A 24929-nucleotide genomic window follows, 5' to 3' on the forward strand; every position below is an offset into this window, starting at 1 on the left:
AGTGCCAGGGACGAAGTAGAGTAGAGATGCAGGTTCCGAAGATCATGTGGGGTGACTTTCGACTGTGAGTAACCCTCACAGGAATGGGGACCCCTTTGCAGCAGATAATGAGCTCCATAGTGCCAAAGTATGTTGGGGGTCTGTGTTCATGAAAGTAAAGGAAATGTCACAGTAGAAAGGTACCACTTGGGGTCACAGCCTGGAACAGAGGAGAGGAGGGCAAGGAATGTGTACGTGGGCTTGGAGGTGTGGGATGGGACTCCGCTGGGGATGCAGAACTCCAGGCAGAGGTTCCTAACAAAGTAAGCTTCCCGACTAGCTCCTCTCTGTCCTACTTGTGTTTTGATGATATTTTTGGCTGGGTTCAAGGAGTCCTGTGACTGGAGGGCGTAGGGGCAGTCACTTCAGCTGGGGGGTTCAGAAGCTGCAGTTACAGTTAGACAGGGTGGGGAGGCAGGGATGAGTAGCATCCTCCTGGCTGTGATAGTAACCCCCAGTGGTTCTGGTTTCGTGGTGGGTGCAAACCCAGAGGCTCTGCTCTTCCGCGCATTGCCCAGGGTTACATGCCTAACAGGTAAGATTTGGAGGAAATCAGGTCTTTCCTGATTCCAAAGGCTCTAGACACTTCCAAACGTTCCCTATACTTTAGTGAGCTTGGGATGTAGGCCTAAGACTTACAAATAAAACCGAGGAAGCAGCCTAAAGACCAAGCGCAATCAGGAGCCAGACTGTGGATTGAGCCACATGCTTCCAGTCCTTCCTATTGTTTTGCTTAGGAGCAGGAGCAGAGTGAGGTGGGGGTGGCTGCTCCCTCGGCTGGAAACTTAGAAGGAATTGCATGGTTTCTCTGCCTCCCAAACCACGGTCAGAAGCACCACTAAGCCTTTCCATGCCACTGCCTCCAGCGTGGGCAGGGTGGAAGGCAGGACGGCTTCTCCCAAGTCATCAAAGGACTCTCATCTTGCCCGACCGCAAAGCAGTTTCTCACTTGAAACTGAAAATATCTTTAATACACTTACACGATGGAAAATAGAAATTATAAACAGAAAAAAAATGAAAAACATTCCTTATCAGTTTCTCACTGTGTGGGCCACTGCTCCCTCCCTCCTCTCTAGACTAGGAAAGTGCAAGAGAGAGAGAGAGAGAGAGAGAGAGAGAGAGAGAGAGAGAGAGAGAGAGAGAGAGAGAGAGAGAGAACTCAATTGTCTGACAGTGTAGAACAGTGGTTCAGTTTTGTAGTATGTGTATCATGGTATTCAAAGAACTCAACCATGCTACTCTTGTAAGTTAAGGCACAAGGAGAATATTAATAAATAATAGCCTTGAAGACGCGTGCAGGCAAACACATGGCTAGAGACATGGTGCTTGTTAACCAGAGAGTTCTGGCAGGGTGCAGGTGGGGAAGGATTCAGTCTTCTTTCAGGGAGTTTGACCCATGTTCCATGAGTATTTGGGTAACACCAATTGGGATTCTTTTTTCTTTCTCTTTTTCTTTTCGTCGGGGGCACAAAGGTTGGGGGAAGACCTGGGAGGACTGGGAAGTGAGTGTAATCAGGGTGCACGATGTGAGACCCACAAATAATAAAAATGTTTTTAAAGAAACAAAAAAGAAAGAAGTATCATTAAACAAAACTGCACACAGCAGCGAGTATAGCTCTATCCATTTCACAAAAGCTCTTTGGGTTGAAAAGAATGATCAACGTCAAAGATAAGTAGTAAATAAGGCTTGGAGAGGGCTGGTGAAAAAAAAAAACCGCGATAGAACACGCTAGGAAAGCATTGAAGGGGACCCGGAAACACGGTGGTAGGAGGGCAGCAGATGCCTCAGCGGAGCCTTCTGAGCTAGGTAAGGGCGGGCTGGTAAGAGGGCCCCCACAGCAGGCCACAAGAAAGACTCAGCGGTGAGGCTTGGGTACTGCCCCCTTCCTCAACACCCCAAAATCCAGAAGCATCCCAGATGACCCAAGTCCTTTAAAGAGTGCGAGGCTGTAGGAAGGGACTGGGGCCAGCCCAGCCTCACACCCTGGGCACGGTATGCTCAGTCTCAGGACAGATCTCAAAAGCCTGCCTTCGAGAGGAGCCTACCGGCTGCACGGAGGAGCGCAGGCCACTACCGGCAACTTGCACTGAGCTCAACGACCAACTACTCTGGTAAACAGACACCCAGGGCTCGAGCTCAGGGTGCGCATGCTTGGAGCCTGCTGGGATTGGCTCCACCTTTGCCCCAGAAGTCCCAGCCAATCCCAGACGCCCCTAGTGGTTGGAACGGGAAAACCTGTAGCGGCCGTTGGAAGGCGTTGACTGCCCTAGCCCAGGGCCCTTCAGTTGGCAGCAGCTAGGCTTCCACAGCGCTCTGCAAGGCAGTTGGGAACGGGGTGGGGTGGGGTGAGAGAAGGGCCTTCATCCCAAACCCTAAGCTGTTGCCAAGACCTTGAGCACAGCCATATATGTATTCTTGTGGCGACAGTGGCCTTAGGGTGAGATCAGGAAGGAACTGTATGCAAGTTCAATTAAATAGTGTCACTGACTTACCTGATGGCCTTTTGGAGCAATTTTTGGGAACATTTCAAACCTGTCACAGGAAAGAGACATTAAACTGGGAACACGTGGTTGTGTGTAAACACTTGGCTTGACAGAATCCACAGATAAAGCTCTCTGGGAGCTCAAGGCTGGAGGTGGTGAGCCAATTTACTTCGCTGAGAGCTGGCATGCCTCCTGCCCCTTGAGTAGAGTTGTCTCACGCCAGAGAAGCCCAGAGCCAGTGAAATAACATCTGTAGCTTTGCCCGCCCCCACCCCACCCACCCCACCCAGCTCGCCGGTACCTGGTTCACAGACTGTTTCTACACAACCTAATCAAATCCCACCTCATCCCCCACCTCCACCCCCGCCCCACGTGTGAGAGGCATTCTTTCTAGATAGGAAGAAAAAAAAATTCAAGTGACTTTTAAGTCACTCTGATGTCATTGAAGAAGTTGTTTTGTTCTTTTAGGGCCAGTACAGAACCTGCTGCACGGCGCTCTGAAGCTTGAGACAAGCAGTTATGACAGTCTTAAGTTCAAATCCTGATTTTTAGACTTGGGTCTGGGTGGGGAAACACCAGAGATGGCAGACACTGTGGGGTAGAAAAGGAGAAGCTGTCCTTCCAGAAGCTACTAACTGGGGACACGAAATGGGGTTCCCAGGAGAAGGCAGCAGGGGTGTTAAAAAAAAAAAAAGGATATCTTTATTCTGTGGTGGGGTCATTCTTATTTTAAAATAGCTTAGACCTATATGTTAACAACACACATGTAGTGGAATTGATTAGAGATGACTTACCGCGTTGTGGTGTTGGGTGTCCTGACGTAAGGGAATAGGGGCGGGGTGTGCGTTTCTTCTCTGAAGAGCTACAACCTTGCCACTCCAAATGATCCTGGAAAAGGAAACACCACAGGATGGTGCAATAGAAACGTAGGTGTAATTCTAAGGGCCCTTAAGATATTGGGATTTAATCTTGTAGGAATTGAATGCCCTGGGGGCGGGGTTGCAGGGCAGGATGCTTCGTTGAGCAGCAGGAGTTGGGCACAGCTGACGCCCGACCGTCTTTGTTAGGTCCATAGTTCCTATGAGCCCCATCCCCTGGCATGCCTGGGTCCTCTTCTAATGACTGACCACGAACTACACTTGTGTCCGTCATCCACCTTCCAAAATTAGAAAGCCTTCATTCATCTCTGATGAGTCCCCTTTTTTTTCCCAGTCTCCATTTTAAGACCACCAAAATGCCTGAGGCTCGTGGGCACCATGGTTCCCTGCCCAGGCTGGAACTTTGTCCTCTGCATTGAGTGACAGAGTGCTCCATACAGGTGGGAACCTGGGCTTATGTCCAGCTAGAGCGCATGCTAAGTCTTCTCTATCTGAGACCCAATGGAAACCAATAAGTGAGCTGAGCTGAGTTGAGCTGAGATCTAAGGAGCTCCAAGCAGGAGACTCAGCTCCGCTGGAGGTTAGGCTACGAGGCGAAAATGGGATGGAAACACAAAATGTGGATGTGGCACCAATCCAAACTCTTTCCTTTTGTTGAGTGTGGTCTGGTGGCTCTTGCTGCCACTCAAAGGACACGGGCTGGCCTTTTTGGAGCAACTGTGACAGACAAGTGACCAATTGTGCCTGTTGGGTCAAGCTACAGACCCTTGAAAGGGTTGGTTTCTAGGTTGATGGTAACACAGAGCTTTTGATGCCAATCAATTCAAAGGAGGGAGTCACTTGTAGACCATTGGGTTCTGCCTCTGTGATTTGTTGGATGGTGGTCTTCGGTAGTTATCGCTTCCCTTTCACATAAGCTTAAGTTGGTCTGATCCTTGCCATAAAGAAAAGGTCTATTCAGAAAAGATGAAAAAAAAAAAGGCAGTTATCAAAGCAGAAACCCAGATAAGAATATAGATGGGCATTAAACATGGCAGAGAAGTTAGGGTCCAGCAACAGAGGTGTCGGGCCAGCAAAAATAAATAGTTGAAAAGTGAATCTAGCCTTAAGGGCAAAGGGAAGGTAGGCCAGGATGCTTTAAGAAGCCAGAGACAGAACCAGGGGAGACAGAAACTTTTTCCTCTTGCTCTACTTTCTTCCTGTCCTCCTCTTTCCCCTCAAAGCCTTGCTTAGTGCTAGGTAGGTACAGAGATTGGGACAAACAGACTCCTACTCCACTGTGGAAAGAGTGCATCATATAGCAGGGGTTGAAAAGGGCGTCTCCACTGGCTGCCTTCCCTGGCCGAGCAGCAGAGATAGCTGGAGGCCCCCAAGAATGAAGGGGGCACTGTCTTGGAGGTTCTTGGGCTCAGGTTAGAAAGCAGCTAGCTTGTGCTGCCGAGGACTCAGACCGTCATCTTGTTTCTTTTTGGGCGGCAGCTGGGGGTGGTTACAGGCACAGAAGAGGCTGAGTCTGGCGGAGGCCAGTGTGACGGTTGTGGTGCTCACGGTTGTTGGCGGGGATAACTGGGCCTCCTCTCTTTTCTCCAGGTGCCCTCCATGCTGCTATGGGTTATCCAGCGGCAGCTCACCTTGGCTTCTACTGTGGCCATTGTGCAAAGTGGAAGAGGGAAAATAAATGTGTAAAACCCATAGGAGGTAGGGGTGGGGTGGGGGGACATGACTCACCTTGTATCCCTAAATTAACAGAACGAAAAACCAAAGGCAAAGACTTTGACATATAATTTGCACACCTCTGCAGGCTGGGGAGCCTGAGTGCCATAAAACAAACCTCTTGTAGGAGGTGGCAGCAGTGTCGAAGGGTGTGCAGACGCTCCTTGATGAGGGGACAGGGCAGACAAAGCTGCTTGGTTTTCACCCCTAGGGCCTTTTCGGGGTACATGTGTGCTATTTTATGAGCTTTGGAAACATATACAGAACACTTCCAGGTTATAAATCTTCCAAGGGAGGCAAGGATCAGTACCCATCTAGTTTGGGACTGTAAAACAGGCACTGGCCTAGAGGTTTAGTTGGTCTGGAAAGCTTTCTTTATTATTGGTCTTGTCAATGCACAGGTTTCCTGGGCAAAGTTCAAAATAAGTGTGTGTTTGGGGGTGGGGGAGAAACCAAGAGGCAAACAGGCACTGCTTTTAAGCCATAAAGCCGTGGGTGCTGATGGCATCACTTTCATTTTACACAAGCGTTTGGGGAATGTTTGTTGCTGTTCATGGTTCTGTAATGAGGGATGGTGTTCCAGGGAGGCAGCTACTGACGTGACAGCATCCATCACCCTGTTTTTCTCATTGCTGTGGGCCATTGAGACTTTGATGCTTCTACTGTTCTTGGATAGCAGTTGGTTGCCAATGACTCGACCCAGGCACACCAGCGTAGTGATGATGGCATCAAGCCAAAGGCCTCCCCTATCTTCAAGCAGATGTCACAAGAAGAGCTGGACGCCACAAGGGTGGCCTGGCACGTGGCTTGCTTAGGGGTTCCCACTTTGATTTCTCTGACATTTTGCTTATGTTTATGGGACTTTTGCAAATTTCCCAGCATCCGCATCCTCCAAAAAGTTGGGGAGTGTGTTTTCTAGGTCTCATATTTTCTCGTGCATAAAGAAAGCTCATTTTCCCCCCTTAGGCTTGTTTGCCTCTGCTCCCCCAAAGTCAACTGCCTATGAAATGGCTGAGTGGTTCTCGGCTTTGGGGAAAAGAGAAACCTCAACCCAGAGATAACCCACCTGCCTTGCTGCTGCTGATACCAGGTTGGGTTTTGTTTGAAATGGAGTTTAAATTCTGGAGTTCACAGTCAGCAATGCCAAATAGCAAGCTTTCTGGTGCCCTTGCTCATGGCAGGTCCTTGGAGACTTGGGATTATAAATAACGTGATGGGTCTGGCCTGTAACTTTACAGAGTCCCCAGTGGCATTCACTGTCAGGCCTGAGTTGAAAGGATTTGACACGGAGTCCTCCCTTGAGAGGCACAGAAACGCTGATCTTTACCCTAAACTCTGCACTTGAACAGAGTATGGCATCTGTGTTGTTCTGATGCTGCCTCTGTGAGCCATGTATACTTTGGAAAATCTCTGACTTCTTTGGGTTTTGGTTTCCTCATGGGCAAAATTGGGATGTTAATACTTACCTCACTGGCTCAGTTTGAAGACTGAATAAGCTCCATGATCTTCACACTATGCAAACCATTGTGATTGAAAAGCCAGCTTTAAACACACGCGGGGCACACAGAGAACACATATGTGGACATTTCTGCCACCTTACCTTGCTGTTGCATGCCGCCTGGCTAGTCTCTGGTTACATGTCAGTGTGGGTGCATAGAAAGGGCTTATATCTTTCATCGGCTAATGGAGGCTTCAGCCCCTCAAACTTTGAAAGCCAGTGCTTCAGACTTGAAGAAGCTGAATTAAAAAATAGTGATTACTTCTAGAAGTTTCCTCTGAACAGGAGCACAGTGCTCACTGCAGTGATGTTAGAGGCAGATCTAAGTCCACTCATGTGGCCTGATGTCCCAGTATTTTGTTTATATGTTTTGCAGTGTCAGGGATTGAAGCCAAGGTTTTAAACATGCTAGATAAACTCTCTATAACTGAGCCACACCCCCAGCTCCTCACTGTGGCCCGATGACAGAACATTTGAGACTGAAAATGCTGAACGTGCTCTGTGGGTTTCCATCAGATCATCCAATTGTCTTTAATTAGAAGGTGAGCAGAAAGCAAATTATTAAATACTTGACCCACAGAAAGGCAACATGACTCGCTGTCTCGTCTGTTACCTTGTCTGAAAAGAGAGGAATGTCCTGGGTAATCTTCAGAGACCCTTGGTTTGATTTATTAGGAGAGCGAGACCAAAGCGAGGCTTGAATGAACAACCAGGGCTGAAGTGAGTGAGCAGCAACGTGAGGAGGGAGTCAGAGGTTGACAGGACTTCCGTTCTGGCCAACAGGGAAACACTCGGGCCTGGTGGGTGGGGAGCCACCAGCAGGACCGGAGCAGGAAGGAGGCTTGGGACAGTACTCAAAGCCAAGGGTTCCGACTCTGAGAGACCAGGTACTCACGCTCCACATTTCACCTTGGGACTGACTTTTCAGAGAGTGAACTTTCTCACAGCGAGTACAGTGAGGCATCTCTGTGTGCTGGTGATGTGGTCGGCCTTCGTTGGGAAACAGCCATGCAGATGTCCCAGGACTCAAGTTACCGGAAAAGGGGGCACCTGCTTGGAGAAAGGTTAGGGGAATACTGTACATTAAGGACATTGGGGTCCCCATTTCCACTCCTGGAATATTTTAAGCATAATTTAAAAAAATTTACCTGCAAATTTTATAAATTCTGATGGCTTTTTGGAACATTCCATGGAGCTTTGGTTGAGGTGGTCCCTCACAAGGCATTCCATGCTTGTCTTGAGCTTCTCACCTAGTCCAGGCTGACTTGCAGCTCATGAGTGGTGAGGGTTACAGGTGTGCAGCACACACTCAGCTCCCATCAGAATGTCTACAAAGGAAACCCGCTTTTGACATTATTACAATTGCTAGAACCTCTGCTACAAGGTAGAAATGTTGAGAGAGCACGTGGTTTTTCTTCTTTCTGCACTTTAGAAGATGTTCTGCCTTTAAATACCGTGTAACCTGTCAGCTCTTGGCAGTTATCTTTATTTTTTTAATTTATTCAGATTATAACTCAATTGTTATCCTATCACTTGTATCCTCCCATTCCTTCCTCCTTCCTGCTTTCAGCCTATTCCCCTCCCCGAGGTCTAAGACCGAAGGGGACCTCCTCCCCCACTATATGGTCATAGGCTATCAAGTCTCATCTTGGTAGCCTGCTTATTCTTTCTTTGAGTACCACCAGGCCTCCCCGCCCCAAGGGGAAGTGGTCAAATATGGGGCACCAGAGCTCATGTCAGAGTCAGTCCCCGCTCTCTACTCAACTGTGGAGAATGTCCTGTCCATTGGGTAGATCTGAGTAAGGGTTGGATGTTTACTACTTGTATAGTCCTTGGTTAGTGCAATAGTTTGAGAAGACCCCCCTGGACCCCGATCCACCCATCACGATTGTGGAGAGCCACAGATAGCAGCGCCCCCTGCTGCTTTACCGGCGCAATGCGCCCCCTTTTGAGCATGCGCAGTGAGAAAGCCTTGCACATGCGCAGTGAGTAAACCTTTGTGCATGCGCAGTGAGTCCCTTTTTTGTGCATGCGCAGTGAGTAATCCCTATGCACATGCCTGAAGGCATGGTGTGAGGTGGCGTGATTCAAACAAGCCATAGCGTCAGGTGGTGTGATCTGACAAGGCATGGCGTGAGGTGGTGGGATCCGAATGCACCAACCAGAAGTGGCGACGTGGCAGCTTCTGATAGGACAGGCACACTATAAAAGGTTCTGTGGGAGCTTTTCCTGGGGTCACTCCAGGATCCTGAATAAAAACTGCTGCAAGAAGAATCCCGGTGTTGGTGTCTTTCCTGCTGGACAAGAGCGGCATCGGCACACAATGTCCTTCTTGTAGGTTTCTAGGACCCTCTGGGTCCTTCTATTTCCCCATCTCCTATATTTCTTTGGCAATTGTCTTTAATTCAGTTGAGAAATCGCTTTTAACCAGTTTGCTGCATGTTTAAAATTACGAAATGATGCTGGATTTTGTCCAGTGATTTTTTTTTTCATCCTTGAAAAATGACTGCTGTTATTTTTGAAAAGTAGACCAGGTATATGTGTACTGAAGAAAATGGAAGAAGAGGTTAGCTTTTCCCCCTTGTAATGACACCCTGGTGACTCTTGAAACTTGAACTCGTCAAGAACAACCTTTTACTATAGTAAATATGTTTCTTTATACTAGACATTTAATATTCATTTTCTAGTTTTAATTATGTGTATGTGTGTATCTATAAGGGTATGTGCCAACATGAATGCAATTATTGCCCATAGAGACCATGGGCTATGTGAAAGATCTGGCACTTATTATTTCTTAGATTTATTTTAGAACCTAGGGTTAAACTTTTTAAGTATATGTCCTTAGCTCACATGAAGACATTTTGACCTGCCTGGTTGGTTCTTCCCGTGTTTATGGCTGCTGTCCGGCAGCAGCAGTAGACGTCTAACCACCGTCTTACCCTTCACAGGAGGCTTGGTAACTCTTTGTCCTAGAATATTTTTGCAAAATAATTTTTGAAGAGAATGTTAATTTTTCGTATACTGCATACCTAAATTAAGCAGAGGCAGATACTGGGTAGCTCTTCCTGCACCTCTCAGCTGTGAGTCTGGATGTTAATAGATACTGAATGAGTGGCTTCCCAGGCATTAGAAGGTTTGGCTCCTTGGCTTGGGAGTCACTAGCTGAGGTGTGGCTCTTCGGAGGCAGAGAAGCTGTAGTCTAGAAGGGCTGGTGGTCAAGCCTTTAAGCCTAACAGCATATGTGACTGACTCTTAGGAAGGCTTACATTTCAGCTGTTGTTCTAAGGGATTGAATGTGGGTCTGTCTGCTTTGCTGTACAGTGGGGATGGGAGAGGCCCCGGGCATAGCTTCCTTGCAGGGAACTGCCTGTGCCCACATTGGAGTCTGGGAACAGAATCTGGCTCTTACCTTTGTATCACACTGTCTTTCCACTATATTACATGGAATTCTTTCTCAGATTTCTCCCTTTGCACACTTTTTGTCTTTCACAACACTGAAAGTTTCATTTGACGTGTGTGTGTGTGTGTGTGTGTGTGTGTGTGTGTGTGTGTGTGAAATAACAAGATTTATAGCCTTAGCAGAAAAAAAAGTTGGAATGTCATGTCACCATGTGTGTTGTATGGTTTTTGCTGTGTCTCTGCCTCTGAAAGTGAATTTGGAAGTTCTATACATCTCATGACCAGAGTAAGCCAGAGTAAGTGGCTGTGACCATGTATTTCCCTGGTTAGACCCAAAATAGGTGCTCAGGCAACGCCTGACCGGACGGGCAGCTTCCACTGGAACTTCGAGATTTTCCTAGATGCCATGAGTGTAGTTCCCTCTCCCCTCCTACAGAAGGTGCATGGCTCTCAGGAAAAGGAGGTGAGAAAAGGATGGCTGCTCAAGCAGCCCCACCCCATGGAGGCCTGTGCACAGAACAGATTCTCCCAGCCCAGGCCTGCCAAATGGCATTATCGGGAATTCCAATGGAAGAAAATTCACAGCACCTGTTAAGCCCTGTGCAGTCTTAATGTGTTTTATCAAGTCTTCACTTGAATACAAATTTAATATCTCAAGCAGCCAAACTTTGGAATGAGGAGGTCCTAGTATATTTATGAAAAAAAAAAAGTCACAAGTTTGAAAGTTTGGGACTGGGAAGTGGCTCAGCAGTTACGGGCACTTGTTGCTCCTGCCGAGGACCTGGGTTCGGTTCCCAGCACTCACGCAGTCACAACTGTCTGAGCTCCAGTTCCTCTGTGGGCAACAGGCATGCATATGGTACATATAAACATATGTATACATATAAACAAAACATCCATACATACACATAAAAATCTTTTTAAAAAGTCTGAAAGAAAAGGAAAAAAGAGGAAGGCTTCCAGTCTGCCTTTTTTTCCATCCGACCTCAACACAGAATTGTATATTCATAGGTAGCTAAAGACCCTTTTTCAGGTTACCTTCAGGAATCAGTTGGATCAATTATAGCCTCTGTGTGTGTGTGTGTGTGTGTGTGTGTGTGTGTGTGTGTGTGTGTGTGTGTATAGAGCCCGGTGACAACGTGCACTCCCTCCCTGCTCCTACGTGATCTAAGCTGGCAGGTGTGCAAGGATACCACAGCTGGTGTGTTTCTACCGGAGGCTCTGTGCACAGGTCTAGCCGAGTACCAGGCATGAGGGAGACATCATCATCGTCCCTGGGGACAAGCAGCTTAAGAAGAGTGCCTGCGGGGCGGGAGGAGGGAGAGCTGCCTGTTTGAAGTTTACTGACCTATAAAAGCAGTTAGTGTCCTAAAACGCAGGTAAAATGTTATTCCAGACAGGTTAAACACACACACACACACACACACACACACACACACACACACACACACCACACCCCACACATAGCCTTTCCTTGCCTCTAAATGTCTTCCTCCAAGTACCAGTGCTAAAAGCCTCTCTCCCTGCGCACTCCGGCTGTGACTGTTCACTTGAACTCATTCACGAGGCTTGGCCTGTCGCTCCCTGGAGGTGTCGCCTTCTCGGTGCAGGAGATCATCTGTACATTTAGCCCCTCAACTGCACTTGGACAAATTCATAGGCTCACTGCCATCCACACAGTCAGCTTGCTGCTGTGATTTTAGTGCATGTTTTTCTAACTTTGTGTTTGCCCAGTATAAGTTGTAAGCAATAGGATCGGCTTGCACTACTGAGTAGCTTTTTAGTTTTTCTAAGCCTCTTATGCCTCACAGCATCACACTGAAAGGTGATAGTGCCTTTGAGATGTGCTTCATTTCTCGTCTACTTTTGCCCATAGGTCTGAGTAGGAAAGACAGCTGGGTGCTTTCTCTGCCTCTCTGAGCCAGGAAGTTTTCAACTTAGCATCTGGCTCCTGAGTCTTCATTGGTAAAACTGAACTATTTGGAGTTTGCTTTCTTTAAAACAACAGTGTAGAAAGAATGCAGGGCCTCCAGAAGTTGGTGTCCCTTTCTCTATATGAGGGAGAATCAAATTAGTTCTTTTTATAAACTGAAATCGCTTGGTTTGGGGAGTATTTGTTGCGGATTTCTCTGCAAAATTACTGTAAGCTCTTTGTCGGTCTTTATTTTCTGCCCATAATGAGACAATTTTGGCATTAGTATAAGGCACCACAATTTCTGCTGGGTGTATTCCTGCTAATTGGTGGTCTCATTTTTTTTCCCCTTTTAGAATCAATTCAGAAACCCTTTCTACACACAAGTCTTTAATTTTTTACTTTGTGCACCAAAAATATCCACTCTAAGACATAATCTTTTCTATGCATAAGAATTCCTGTGGGAGAATGAGAAAAAGGCAAAATAACTAAAATACAGTCCAGCTTTAAATCTAAATGGTCCGCATGTTCACCATGGGGTTTCTCTTCTACCAAATCTAATTCTCTCTCAGCCTCAGCTGATAACTTTCTTGGGCTAAATAAGGTCTTGTCGCCTTGTAAGGTTTGAAATAAGTTACTCAGCTCTTGAGCAGTTAGTCCAGTTGTAGGCCTTAGCCAATTAATATCTCTCAGAAAATTTAAAAAATCATCAAGAGTTCTTAATTGGTCTCTTCTGATTTGTACTTTCTATGGCCAAATTTTTTGCAGACCTATATTATAGCCTAGATGATTAATTGAATCCCCTCTTTGTATTTTTTCAGGAGGAATTTTTAGTTTTGTTTTGTTTTTTGTTTTTTAAGAGAGGGTTTCTCTGTGTAGCCTTGTATGTCGTAGACTCGCTTTTAGACCAGGCTGGCCTCGAACTCACAGCGATTCACCTGCCTCTGCCTCCCGAGTACTGGGATTAAAGAAGTGCGCTACCATGCCTGGCTTTCAGAAACAATTTTGTAATCCCCAACAAATTCCCAAAAATCTTCGTCAAACATTTTTTTTTCTAAGGCATCTCTATCTGAATCATCCAGCAAGATGTCATCTGTATAATGGTAAATTATAGATTGAGGAAACTGCTTATGAGTTATATCTAATGACTGTTGTACAAAATATTGGCACAAAGTAGGACTGTTTAACATTCCTTGTGACAAGACTTTTCATTAGTACCTCTTAGTTGGCATGGAGAAATTAAATGTGTGCACAATGAAAGCAAATCTGTATCTTGTTTTGTACAGGCTTACTAAAGAAGCAGTCTTTCAAATCAATCACTATAATAAATCATGCCTCAGGTAACAAGGCAATGAGATTCCAGGCTGTAACAAGCCCATTGGCTGAGTGATTTTATTGACTGCTCTCAGATCTATTAACACTCCCGCATTTTCCAGGTTTTCTTTTAAATGACAAATACTGGAGAATTAAAAGGGCTGGTAGACTCTTCTATATGCTGAGCCTCAGCTGCTCCTGTGGCTGTAGTTTTTCTTTTGTCATAGGCCATTGTTTTACCCTACCTTAGTGGTAGGACCATTGGTGTTCTGTCATCAGTGGCTCCCTCATACGAATTTGAAGAGCCAACCTCTGCTGTGCCCTGTTTATGCATAACCTGGACAGTCTGTGACTGTTCTTGATAACTTTTTTCAAGATCTTCATCACATCTCCCTAAAGTTGGGGGAATGCTAAAGTGTGTTTCCTATTGTTGCAATAGATTTCTTCCCCATAAATTCATGGCTATATTAGCCACATATTATGTAATATTCCTATTTGACCTTCTGGCCCTATACACTTAAGCTGTTTTACATTTTGTTTTATCTGGCATAAAGTTCCAACCGCTAGAAGTTGAATACCTACTCCCTGAAGATTTTGGTGAAATTATTGTTACATTGTTTCTGTGTCTACCATGTCTTTAATTTCAATATTACATATATATATATATCTTTAGTTTTGGCCTCTGATCATCTATAGAAATTTGCCAAAATACTAGTTTTCTGGTCCCTGCTGGTTTTTTTGTGTTATCTACTGAAACTGATCTAACTTTGATATCTGGGTTATTAACACTTCAGAGCAATATTGTTAAATTGTTCGGTGGATGAGTGTCTCGGCTGCTGACCGTGGATGGCTGATTTGAATTGGATGTGAGGGCTGTGAGAGGCCCCCCTGCATGTTTCCCCACAGGGGGGGGGTGGGGGCTGTGAGAGGCCCCCCTGCATGTTTCCCCACAGGGGGGGGGTGGGGGCTGTGAGAGGCCCCCCTGCATGTTTCCCCACAGGGGGGGGTTTACCTTGCTTGTCCCTTGCTGATCTGCATTCATTAGTCCAATGCCAGCCTTTGCAATATCTTTTACATATTCCAGAAGGCTCAGGCTTTCTTTCAGAATTAGCTTGGGATTGCCTACAATTCCTTTTGAAATGACCTTGCTTACCACTATTAAGACATTTGACAGTTTGGATTTTTCTCAAAACTTTTAGAGATCACTTCTATTAAATTTACATCATATGAATGAGATCCAATATCAGCCATGTTTGTAATCTATTCATCTATTGGTGCTAATTTTGCCTTTAAAGGCCTGATCACCTTTTTGCATTCAGAATTAGCAGTTTTGAAAGCCAAAGATCTGATACCCTTCTATATACAGCCAAAGCCAATCTTTGTAGAAAGTCAGTGAATGTTCATTTGGACTTTGTTCAATCTGAGGAAATGTTTCAGACCTTTTTCCTGTTTCTCCAGCCTTGTGCCAAGCACTTAGAGCTGCCATACGACTTAATGGCATGAAGGCCTTTTCATATTAAACTCTCATTTGTACCTCAACTCATCAACCTTCACCTAAGGAACGGATCTTGGGAAATGTTGACACCTCTGGCCCTGTTTCTCTGTTCTATCTCTTTAGCCTCTTCTCTCCACTATAATAACCATTGTAACTGAGGACCAAGTTCTAATACTGCTTTTGTCCTGTCTTTCCAGTCTTGGGGGATTATTCTATTTTGAATCACCTAGGAGTCTAATATCTGCTTCACAAATGGTGAATGAATACCATATGAAGTGATACTTTAGTTTTTAAAACCTAGCACATCTATGGGATGCCACCCAAATTCTTCACTACCTTGGAGGTGTCTGTCTATCTGCTGGTACTTGCGCAGTAACTGGACAAGCTGGTTTTCTGAAAACATCTCTATAATGTCATCATATGGTGGCACAGTAGGCGCTTGTCTTAATTCCTGTCTCTGTGCACCTTTTTTCTAAAGATGTTTTTATGTGTATGAGTACACTGTCTTCATGCACACCAGAAGAGGGCACCAGATCCTATTACAGATGGTTGTGAGCCACCATGTGGTTGCTGGGGCTTGAACTCAGGACCTCTGGAAGAGCAGACAGTGCTCTTAACCTCTGAGCCATCTCTCCAGCCCTGTGTATCTTTTCCATTTTTATAAGTCTTACTAATTTTTTCTAAGGTTTGTCTCCACCTTTCATATTTTTTTTCCTGTGCCTCATAAAGCCTTTAAAAAAAAGAAGGTATTGAAAGCCACTATGGCTATTAAGAATAAGACATGAAATACCAGAGTGACGATAATCATAATTGATGTTAAGTCAATCTCAGTTAAGCCATTTCTCTTTTCATTTTTGGTCTCTGTTTTAAAACATAGTATTATGTAGGTCCAAAAGCTCTGTGTGATTTCATCCTTATGTGTTAGCACTTAAGCATAAACCCAAACATCTTACCTGCTGAGGTTCATCTGTGCTTGAGTCTTGGATTCTTTTATGCGTGCTGTCTCTGCCTCCCTCCAGTGTTTAGCTTAGTACCTGGCGTGGCAGGTGGAACCCTTCCACACAGATAATGGCTACAGCATTTTGCCTGCTTGGGCAGCAGCAGCACTCCCCAGGCTGGTGTGTTCTGGCATCCAGCCACATGGCCCATCCATCACCTGCCATCTTAGTTTCGTTCTGGCATCTGTTTCTTCATCTGCATCCTGATGGCAATTCCCTCAGCCCTACGTCAGACCCTCTCACTGCGATCAGAAGTCCCGCCTTAATTCTCCAGCCCAGCTATTGGCCAGTCAGCTCTTTATTTGACCAATCAGAAGGTGATGGAGAGCAATGTTAACAACACACCGAGACATAATAATGACAAGGCCAAAGTCCAAGCTGCAACCAGATCTCTGGGTACAGAAATCAGCATTTGAATACACAATGCACACACACACACACACACACACACACACACACACACACACACACACATACACAAATCACCTCAACAACCATGACCAAAGCAACTTATAAAAGCAAACATTTAATTTGGGTTTTGAATATAGTTTCAGAGGCCTAGTCCATGACCATCACCATGGGGAACATGGTGGCATGCAGGCACGCACGGAACAGGAACAGTACTGGAGAGTTGAGATGTGCTACAAAGAGGCAGAGAAAGGAAGCGTGACTGGGCCTGCATGGGCCTTTTAAATGTCAAAGTTCACCCCTAGTGACACATCTCCAATAAGGCCACACCCACTCTAGCAAGGCCACACCCACATCTAACCCTTCCCAAACAGTTCCACTGAGAATCAAGCATCTACCACCACAAGTTGCTTTGAAGCTGCGGTGTTCCAAGACCCATGGCTCCAGATCCAGGCAACTCCCCGGTAACTCCAACTTGGTGAGTTCTTGGTAGTTGTAGGCCTAGCACATAGCTTCCCTTCCTTCAAGAGTGCCAAATGTAAACAGAGTGCCGGTGTCTTTTGCCTCCTTTTGGGGGTCTTAAATGTCCCACCACACGTTCCAGTGTGCCCTGCAGCAGTATTTAGAGCTGTACTATTGTGAGGTGTTGGCATCGTGAGGGCTCTGATGTTGACAGTACGTTCATGGCCTTATAGTCTAATGGGCCACTGGGGAGGAGATACCAACTTTGAGAAGTGAGGGATTATTGGAAATGTGGCATTGAGGGGGAAGTTTTCCAGTCCCTTCCTGCCTCCCCCCTCCCCCCAACTACCCAGTTCCAGCTACCATGAAACAAGCAGCTTTGCTGTGTCATACACCCACCCACCCACCCACCATGACATTCTGCCTCCATTGGGCCCAAAGTGACAGAATGAATCTGCTATGGAGGAAAACCTTGGAAAGCACGAGCCAAAACCCCCCAGTTTATTTTCTCAGGGTGTTTCAGCACAGGGTGGAAAGTTATCATAGCTACTGTCAGAACCGCAGTCCCAGCGGCCGAGGGCCACTCTCCAGCTGGACGGCAGGCTAGTCATAGAGCCTTTGTTGGGTCTGTTAGGCACTGAAACAAATCAGTTGAAAACACACAAATGGCATCAATTTTCAACTAAGGACAAGAAAAATATAACAACACGAATGTTTCTCCGTGCTTCTTAAAAAGGGGAGATTTTTTTCTCTTGATCACTCAGCACAGTCAGGAGAGAAGAGAAACAAGTTGCCTTGTCCCCTGGGTCATACCCAACGTCTATAGCAAGCCCCTCCCAACTAGTCTTTTTTTTTTTTTTAATGTCCCAAGCAGTAGCCTATTTGCTTTTATTCATCCTCATGATGTAGCTGGATGTTAGGCGTTTCCACCCAGCTACTATGATGATGCAAGCAAGCCAATTGGCTACTCAGGAACAACCACTAGCCTATTTTATAGAATAAACGAAGGGGGTTAAGAGTCTAGGGCAAGGTTGAACAGCCGGCCACAATATTCATGAATCAAAGCTTTTCTGGTGTGAGGTGGTAGGGGTGGGGTGGGACAGATGATGTGATGTCACTGCAGATCTTCAGCACTGGTAGACTTTGGAAATGACGGATGTTTGCAGAACATGCAGCTGGCAGTGCCTCGCCGCAAGGAGCACATTGTCTCTGTCTCCACTTGCTGGACCCTCTGGCTCTACATTCTATTACCTAGTGCTAGTGCTGGTGCTTGCGCTCTCTCTCTCTCTCTCTCTCTCTCTCTCTCTCTCTCTCTCTCTCTCTCTCTCTCCTCGGGCCCCACTGAATAGCACTGGCTAGCCTGGGATCCACAGAGATTCACCCACCTGTCTCTGCCTCCTGCATGCTGGGATTAAAAGCATGCTCCACCACCCGTGGCCTGATGGTGTCTTAGAGTGCCTTCAGAGCACACTACTTGTGTGTTCTACATGCAGTAGACTTCTCACAAATGTGTGGAAAGTTCTCATAATTTCATAGTCCCAGAGAGAAGTCTGAGAAGCAAGTGTGAAGTGGTTGATTGCCTCAGCGAGCATCAGATAGCACTCCAAAAGAAATGGCTCAAATCTTGGAACTTTGGGGATTATCAGTCACACTAGGGAACAGAACACAAAGCTGGAAAGCACACGAGGTGGCTCACCCTTTAACCCCACCCTTGGGGATGCCGAAGCAGAGGGATCATGAGTTTGAGACCGTTTTAGACTAGAGTTCCACATCTGCCTGGAACGCAGAGCCATTTCTCCTCCTGGAGTGCCACCTGATGCTTCTTTGCCAGCGCAGGGTGGGGTGGGGGGATTAATGGCGACATCACGCTATGCAAACAGAGGGAGATCTTGTCTGAAAAAACACAAGGATTTCAATTTTGTTTTATGTGTATGGGTGTTTTATCTGCATGTCTGTCTGTGCACCATATGCATCCTTGGTGCCCTTGGAGGCCCACGGGGAGAGTCAGATCTCCTGATGGCTATGAGCTGCCATGTGAGTGCTGGGAATAGAACCCAGTTCCCCTGGAAGAGTAGCCAGTGCTCTTGACCACTGAGCCATCTGTCCAGTCCCAAGATCAAGTACAGCTGGGAGTCCCAAGCAGGCCTTGGCCATGACTCAGCCGTGCACTCTTATGTTGGGAATGACAAGTTTCCATTGCCTCAGCTGTAGCCTGAGTACCCCATTTCCACTGTTATCTCAGGGATTAAGTAAGCACGATGTTTGCAAAAATGATTAAGGGTTCTGTGTACATTGTACCAACGTGAAAGAGACGAACATGTGACATCAAAGGATAATGTCTAATGATGCTAAACAGTAACCACAAATTAGTCTAGATAATTAACCTTAAAGACCTTTTTTAAAAAGATAGGAAGAATCCTGTCACTCCTCAGCAGGGAAGAAAAGGCACTTGCTGTGCAATGATTACATAGACCCGCTGCTGTTCCGCCCTAGCACACACCTTAGAGAAGGCCCTTCCCCCAGGGACTCTGTGGACGCCTGACCTGATGGGAGAACCAGATGGCCAGGGACCCCAAGGGCATCTCTGCCTGAATTTGCCTTTAGGCGAATGGTCACTGCTCCCTGGCTCTGGGGGTTCATATGGATCAACACTAGCTCAGTCACGAAACCCAAATCCACTAGGGAAATGCAATTACAATACAAAGGGTTTGCTATTTACACAGAGGGGCAAGCTCACTTTTCCTTACACTTAAGGATTTGGACATAATGGGTCACTCCAAAGTAAGGGCGGCAGGAAATATACAAGAGCAGCCCGAGTGCTGTAAGAAAGAGCATTCTCCCAAAGCATGGTGGTACAAGTCTTTAATTCTAACATTCAGGCACTGAGGCAGGAGGATCACCACAAATCTAAGGCCAGCCTGGGCCATCTCTGTCTCAACAAGCAAGGAAACAAGCAAACAAATATCTGGGTTTCAGATAAGTCACACAACATCTCAGTTACTTATAGAGACCAGAGTGAATGGGAGGGAGGGAGGAAGGAAGGAAACGACCAGAAAGCTGGGGAAGGGAGAAAGCTGGGAGGAGGCAGGTGTGGCCTGGCTCAGTCTGAATAACCGTTGACAAGGTCTCTCAAGTGCATCTGAGTTTCCCATCTGCCTCACTGGTTTATTACAAGGAAGAAATCAAATAATGTAGCCAGCTAGTAAGGTAGGTGGCAGAAGCACCTGACAGTCATAAGAACTGGGTGGTAGATTGCTATCAATTTAATGCAATATAACTCATCAAATATTGACTGAGCTCTTACTATTTGCCGAGGATTGTATCCCTGGTGCTGGAATTGAAAGGGGCCGAGTAAGCTGTCCAGGGCAAACTGGAGTGAAGGCGGCTGTGGGCTCTGAATCACAGGGATTTTATTGTATATAAATATGTTCCCTGCAGGTACCCTAACCTTTACTGTGTGCTGCCCTTTCTTCTCTTTCCTTCCTCTGTCCTCCAACTCTTCACTCAGGTTTTTATACTTCATGATGTTGGGATTCAGACCCAGGACCCGTGGTTAAAGCGCCAGCATCCCTCAGTCCCTACCGATTACAGGCTTGGCTGGCATGCCCCGCCCTCTACCCTGAACGTCCCAGCCCAGGGGCTGAGCTCTCCCCCAGATGCTCTTCACTGTACAACCAGACATTTTTGTTCTCTCTCCCCTCCTTGTCCATCTCCCTCTGCATGGCGACTTCACTGACCACCCCTGTGAGGCCGGTGAACCTGCCCCCAATAAACCCGCCTTTGTGCTTTAATTTGGCTTGAATCAGCTCATTGCGTCCATGATAGGAGAACACCTATCACATGACACAGTTTCTCTAGGGACTTCGTGACTTATGTAGTATTTGGCTGGAGAAAGCTGCAAATCAACGCTTCAAAAGCATCACGTGAAACACAGCAGTGGTCTAGAGACTGTGGTTGGAGGGAGCTGCAGAGGAGGAGTTGGGCCAAGGCTCCTTGTAGAAGGCACAGCTGCACAAAGCATCGGGGAAACCAGAGTTGTTAAACGTGCAGGCCTGTCTTCTTCAAAGGAGAGAAATGGCAGGTGCCCAGCCACGCACATGGCTGGAATCGTGGTGTCTCACAACCTGTGACCCTTCGCTAGCCTATGGAGCCAGCCTCCCAAATGCCCCCCAGATCCTGGGCTTTGTGTCTCAGTAAATAGAACCCATCCTTATGAAAGGGGCCCCATGTACTCTGCACCACCCACCAGCAGAATCCTTCCTTCTGCCTGTCACAAGCCCATCCTCCCGCGGCCCTGGCCCTGAGCACAGTAGAGCAGTCAATAGAACTCATCCTTACTGTAAAAGCCACAGATGCTTTCCTGTTTTGCTTGGGAGTTTCTTCTATGTAGCAACGCCTAAAGCTTTGCTGTTATAACTCTCACCTGGAAACCTTTCCCCCAAAGTTTTACTGCATCTAAATGTGTAGGAAAAATAAATCCTGGAAGTTTTGACACAGCTCTTGCAGAGATGGTGTGGACTCAACTTTCGTTTCCCCCCCTGGCAAGGATCGGTCCCCTGCAGACCACAAGGCTTGCGGGGGTCCCAACACTTTGGGAGTGGGCTGACGTGTGCAAAAAGTTCAGAGTCAGATAGGTCTGGTGGCATAGGCCAGTATCTCTGGCGTCCAGGAAGTTGCGAGGCAGGTGGATGGCAAGTTCAAAGCCTGCCTGGACTACAGAATGAATTTAAGGCCAGCCTGGGCAAGGTCTGAGGATGTGGTTCAGTGGCAGCCTCTGTTAGCTGTGTGGGAGTCCTGAGTGACATTTCCAATACTCTCCCCTTCAAAGAAACAAAACAGGGGCAGAGGAAAGGCATGTCAGACTGTGAAATACCTCTGCCACATGCGCTGCAGCTTTTTAGCTTTTGTGGAATTTTCCAGAGCCCCTCGGATTTCATCTTTCTCACCCCAGAAAATAAAGGTTAGGCCTTGTGAAGAGAGTCCTTGGATTTTGTGTAAGGTTCCTCCCCTCCCCGCCCCCTCCCACCTCTGGATAGGTCCATATTAGGGCAGAAAGAAAATGGTAGCTTTGGAAAATCAAATGTTACTTTTAGGGATCTTCCAAAAGCTTCCCACACACACACCACTTTTTTTTTTTAAATTGGCCTGAGCTTGCAGTTATTCAGAAAAATTTGCACATTTTTAATTCATCCAGGCCACCAATGCTTAGGGCATCTCGTAGCCCAGATCCTGTGATAGCAAAGAGAGTCCAGCAGAGGGAGTCAGAGGCTAAAGTGCGGAGCCTGGGACTTGGAACTCGGGATTTTCGAGTTGGGAAGGGCGCAGAACTACTCTCTCCCATCTTTTAGTCCAGTGTTGAGCATGAGTCGTCTGAATATGTTAAGGGTAGGCTGACTAGTGCGTTTTCAACTTCGCAAAGTTGCATGTAACCCTTATCCTAAACGGCCATGCCAAGTTTAGTCTGTGCTTGGAAACAGGTGTACACCCACCTGCAGGCGGTGACGAATGGCGGCAGAAAAAAAGGAGTGGAACGTGAGTGTAGGTAGGTCATGTGTCGAGTGGAGGACCGGATTTACTTTGTCGCCAATACAATTTTCTGTTTCTTCCTCTTTCCTCGCCTTCTCTGAGAGGCCACAAACACTTTAAACTGCCGAATTCTCTTTCGCAGGGTGACAGGATGACCTCTACTCACCTGCAGCCTTTCCCAGACCTGCGAGTGGCGTTCAAGCTAAGGGACAGCTCGGGCAACACCCACGCGGCGTCTCTGAGACTAAGCGGAAAAGGCGGCCTGTCCGTTGCCTCTTCGGATTGGGCTTTTGGCAGTTGGGCGGGACCCTGGCTAGGGTATAAAACAGGAGCGCCGCTGTCCCAGCTGCAGCGCTGAAGGTGGAACCCCAGCTGTGATTTGGAGGTCACCAGCTGTGCTTCTGCAGTCAGAACCACCGAGGCTGAAGAAGAAAAGGTCTGATTTTTTATATGCTCGTGTATTTAGTTTTGATAACTGGAAGGCAGGATTTGCATGAGCATGTTCCAAAGGCTCGTGCTGACTCTGAGCCCTTGACGTGTGCTTTCAGAGGATCCAGGAAGGGATCCCTTGGACTCCAGGAGCCCAAATTCAACACTTTTTTTTTTTTCTGTTACAGGCATACTTCTATCCGTCGCGTTCCGGCACAGGCTAGGAAGATGAGGCTTCTCGGTCGACTCCGCTCTTCCACTCCAGAGCCTGCCTTCTCCAACGTGCTCACCCCGGGCCGCATCCCAGAGTTCTGCATCCCCCCGCGGCTGTCTGTCCCGGACGCTCCGGAATCACAGCTTCCAGCTGCCACACTGCCTTGGCGCTGCGCGGCCGAACCCGACCTATGGCCGCGCGCCCCTGACTACTACGACAATGATGCTGACGATCGCGCGGGCCGCACCGACTGGGACCCGCGCTCACAGGCTGCGCTCTCGCTGCCGCACCTGCCCCGCGCGCGCACCGCTTACGGCTTCTGTGCGCTGCTCGAGAGCCCGCACACGCGCCGGAAAGAGTCGCTCTTCCACGGCCACCCTGGCGTCCCCGTCCCTCGGCCCGGGCTTCGCCAACGCTCCCAAACCTACGCGGGACCGCGCCGCGCCTCGGACTCTGTGCTCGTCGCTCCGCGCGACCAGGTCACCGCCCCACCTCCGGCTCCTCTGCCACGAGTGCGCCGTCTCCTGCGCGCCCCAGATGGGCTGCTGAGCCGCGCGCTGCGGGTCCCTCGCGGTCGGACCGGCGCGCGCCCCTCGTCCCGCGGCGACGAGCACCAGCGCGCCGCCTCTTGCGCGTCCCCGGCCGCCACCGACCCAGATCCCCAGCGCCTGCAAGCCGAGGCCAACGTGCCTCTGGGCCGCGGGGCTTGCACGCTGCGCCTGGCCGCCGAATACTGTCCGCGCAGCGCCTGCCTCCGCCTCCGCCTGCTGCGCGCTGAGGGCCCCGCAGTCGCGCTCGAGCCCCGCAACGTGGGCTGTCGCCTCAGCCTGGTGCTGCGGCCGTCGTCGGGCCAGCAGCGCGCCAGTGTAGTCCGCCGCAGCCGCAAGGCCGCCCTGGACCAGGACTGCTGCTTCGACAGGCTCTCGGAGGAGCAGCTGCGCCGCCTGGCCGTGCGCATCAAGGCGGAGAGCAAGGGCCGCGGGCTGGAGCGCGGGCGACCTCTAGGCCAGGGCGAGCTGCTGCTGGGCTCTCTGCTACTGCTCTGAGCCTGGCTTCCCTGGCGCCCTGGACACTGAAGGTCGCTTGGCTTTGAGGTGCATACAGACTTTTGGCCCTGCAACAATTGCAGCCTTCTTAGACTCTGGCAGTCGCTTGGCCCTGGGACACATACAGCCTCTCTCAGCTCTGGTACACTTTCCCTTTTGTACAAAATAAAAGTTATTTATTTTTTCTATATATGATCTTGCAGTATTGATGTTTTTCCACTTTTCTTATCGCTTTTTGGTAACAAAAGAAAAAAAAAATGGCTCCCTTTACTCTATTCACAGCATCTGATCCTCTTTCAAACCATTGTAATAATAGTCAAAAGGAAAAACAAAACAAAAGCTGGCGCTGCCCTGGTGAAAGCAGAAACACACCCACACCCACGTGCACGCTCTTCCTGTCCTCTTTCTTCACGTGAGCATTGAAAGGTTCGCGTATTTTCAAAAACAAAATTAATTCATTCTCATTCATTCAGTGGTGAAGTGCTTGCCAGGCGGCACCATGTCCTGAATTCCGTTCCTGGAGCCCGTCCTTTTAAGAAGCCTGGTGCTGCTGGGCGTGGTGGCTCACGCCTTTAATCCCAGCACTCGGGAGGCAGAGGCACTCGGATCGCTGTGAGTTCGAGGCCAGCCTGGTCTACAAAGTGAGTCCAGGACAGCCAAGGCTACACAGAGAAACCCTGTCTCGAAAAAACAAAAAACAACAACAAAAAAGAAGCCTGGTGCTATGCAGCTGTAAGGCCAGCGCTGAGAAGCAGAGACAGGCAGTTAAATCCCTGGTGTTTGCTAACCCTCCAGTCTAGCCTCCTTAGGCCAGTGGAGACACTGTCCCAATGAACACGGTGGCTAGCAAATGAAGAACGATGCCCCGGGTGGTAACTTGACCTCTGAACTTGCCCTCTGAAGGCAATTGTGCACACAGGGTTGATTATTCCTTCGAAATCCTTCCCAGACATTAACCTCCATTTCAGTGTTTTACAGAGTTAGGTGATGTAGTTTACACATACAACCTGGGAAGAGGTCCTCATCTATTACAAAGACATATTGATAAGGAAAGAATTGCCTCAGAGGAGAAACAGGACCCGTTTGCAAATCCTTCATACACTGTTGGAGCAGA

At 47.9% G+C, this 24929-nt stretch overlaps 1 protein-coding gene across 7 annotated transcripts; it reads left to right on the forward strand.

The window, feature by feature from the left end:
• Positions 1-2329: 2329 nt before the first annotated feature.
• LOC311598658 (C2 calcium-dependent domain-containing protein 4A-like) lies at positions 2330-23968 on the forward strand. 7 transcript variants are annotated; one of them, XM_084783916.1, is made up of 3 exons: positions 2894-7676; positions 22269-22562; positions 22744-23968. In XM_084783916.1, exon 3 carries the CDS (start codon positions 22784-22786, stop codon positions 23813-23815), a length of 1032 nt encoding a protein of 343 aa, XP_084640042.1. In that variant the 5' UTR covers positions 2894-7676; positions 22269-22562; positions 22744-22783; the 3' UTR covers positions 23816-23968. The 7 variants fall into 7 exon arrangements, with proteins under 7 accessions (XP_084640041.1, XP_084640042.1, XP_084640038.1 ...); XM_084783912.1 differs by having other exon boundaries at positions 2894-3449; positions 6989-7676; positions 22269-23968; XM_084783915.1 differs by lacking the exon at positions 2894-7676 and adding an exon at positions 2330-2678 and having other exon boundaries at positions 22269-23968.
• Positions 23969-24929: the final 961 nt, after the last annotated feature.

This window comes from Acomys minous (assembly GCF_964271855.1).
Source record: "Acomys minous genome assembly, chromosome: 5".
Classification (NCBI taxonomy): domain Eukaryota; kingdom Metazoa; phylum Chordata; class Mammalia; order Rodentia; family Muridae; genus Acomys; species Acomys minous.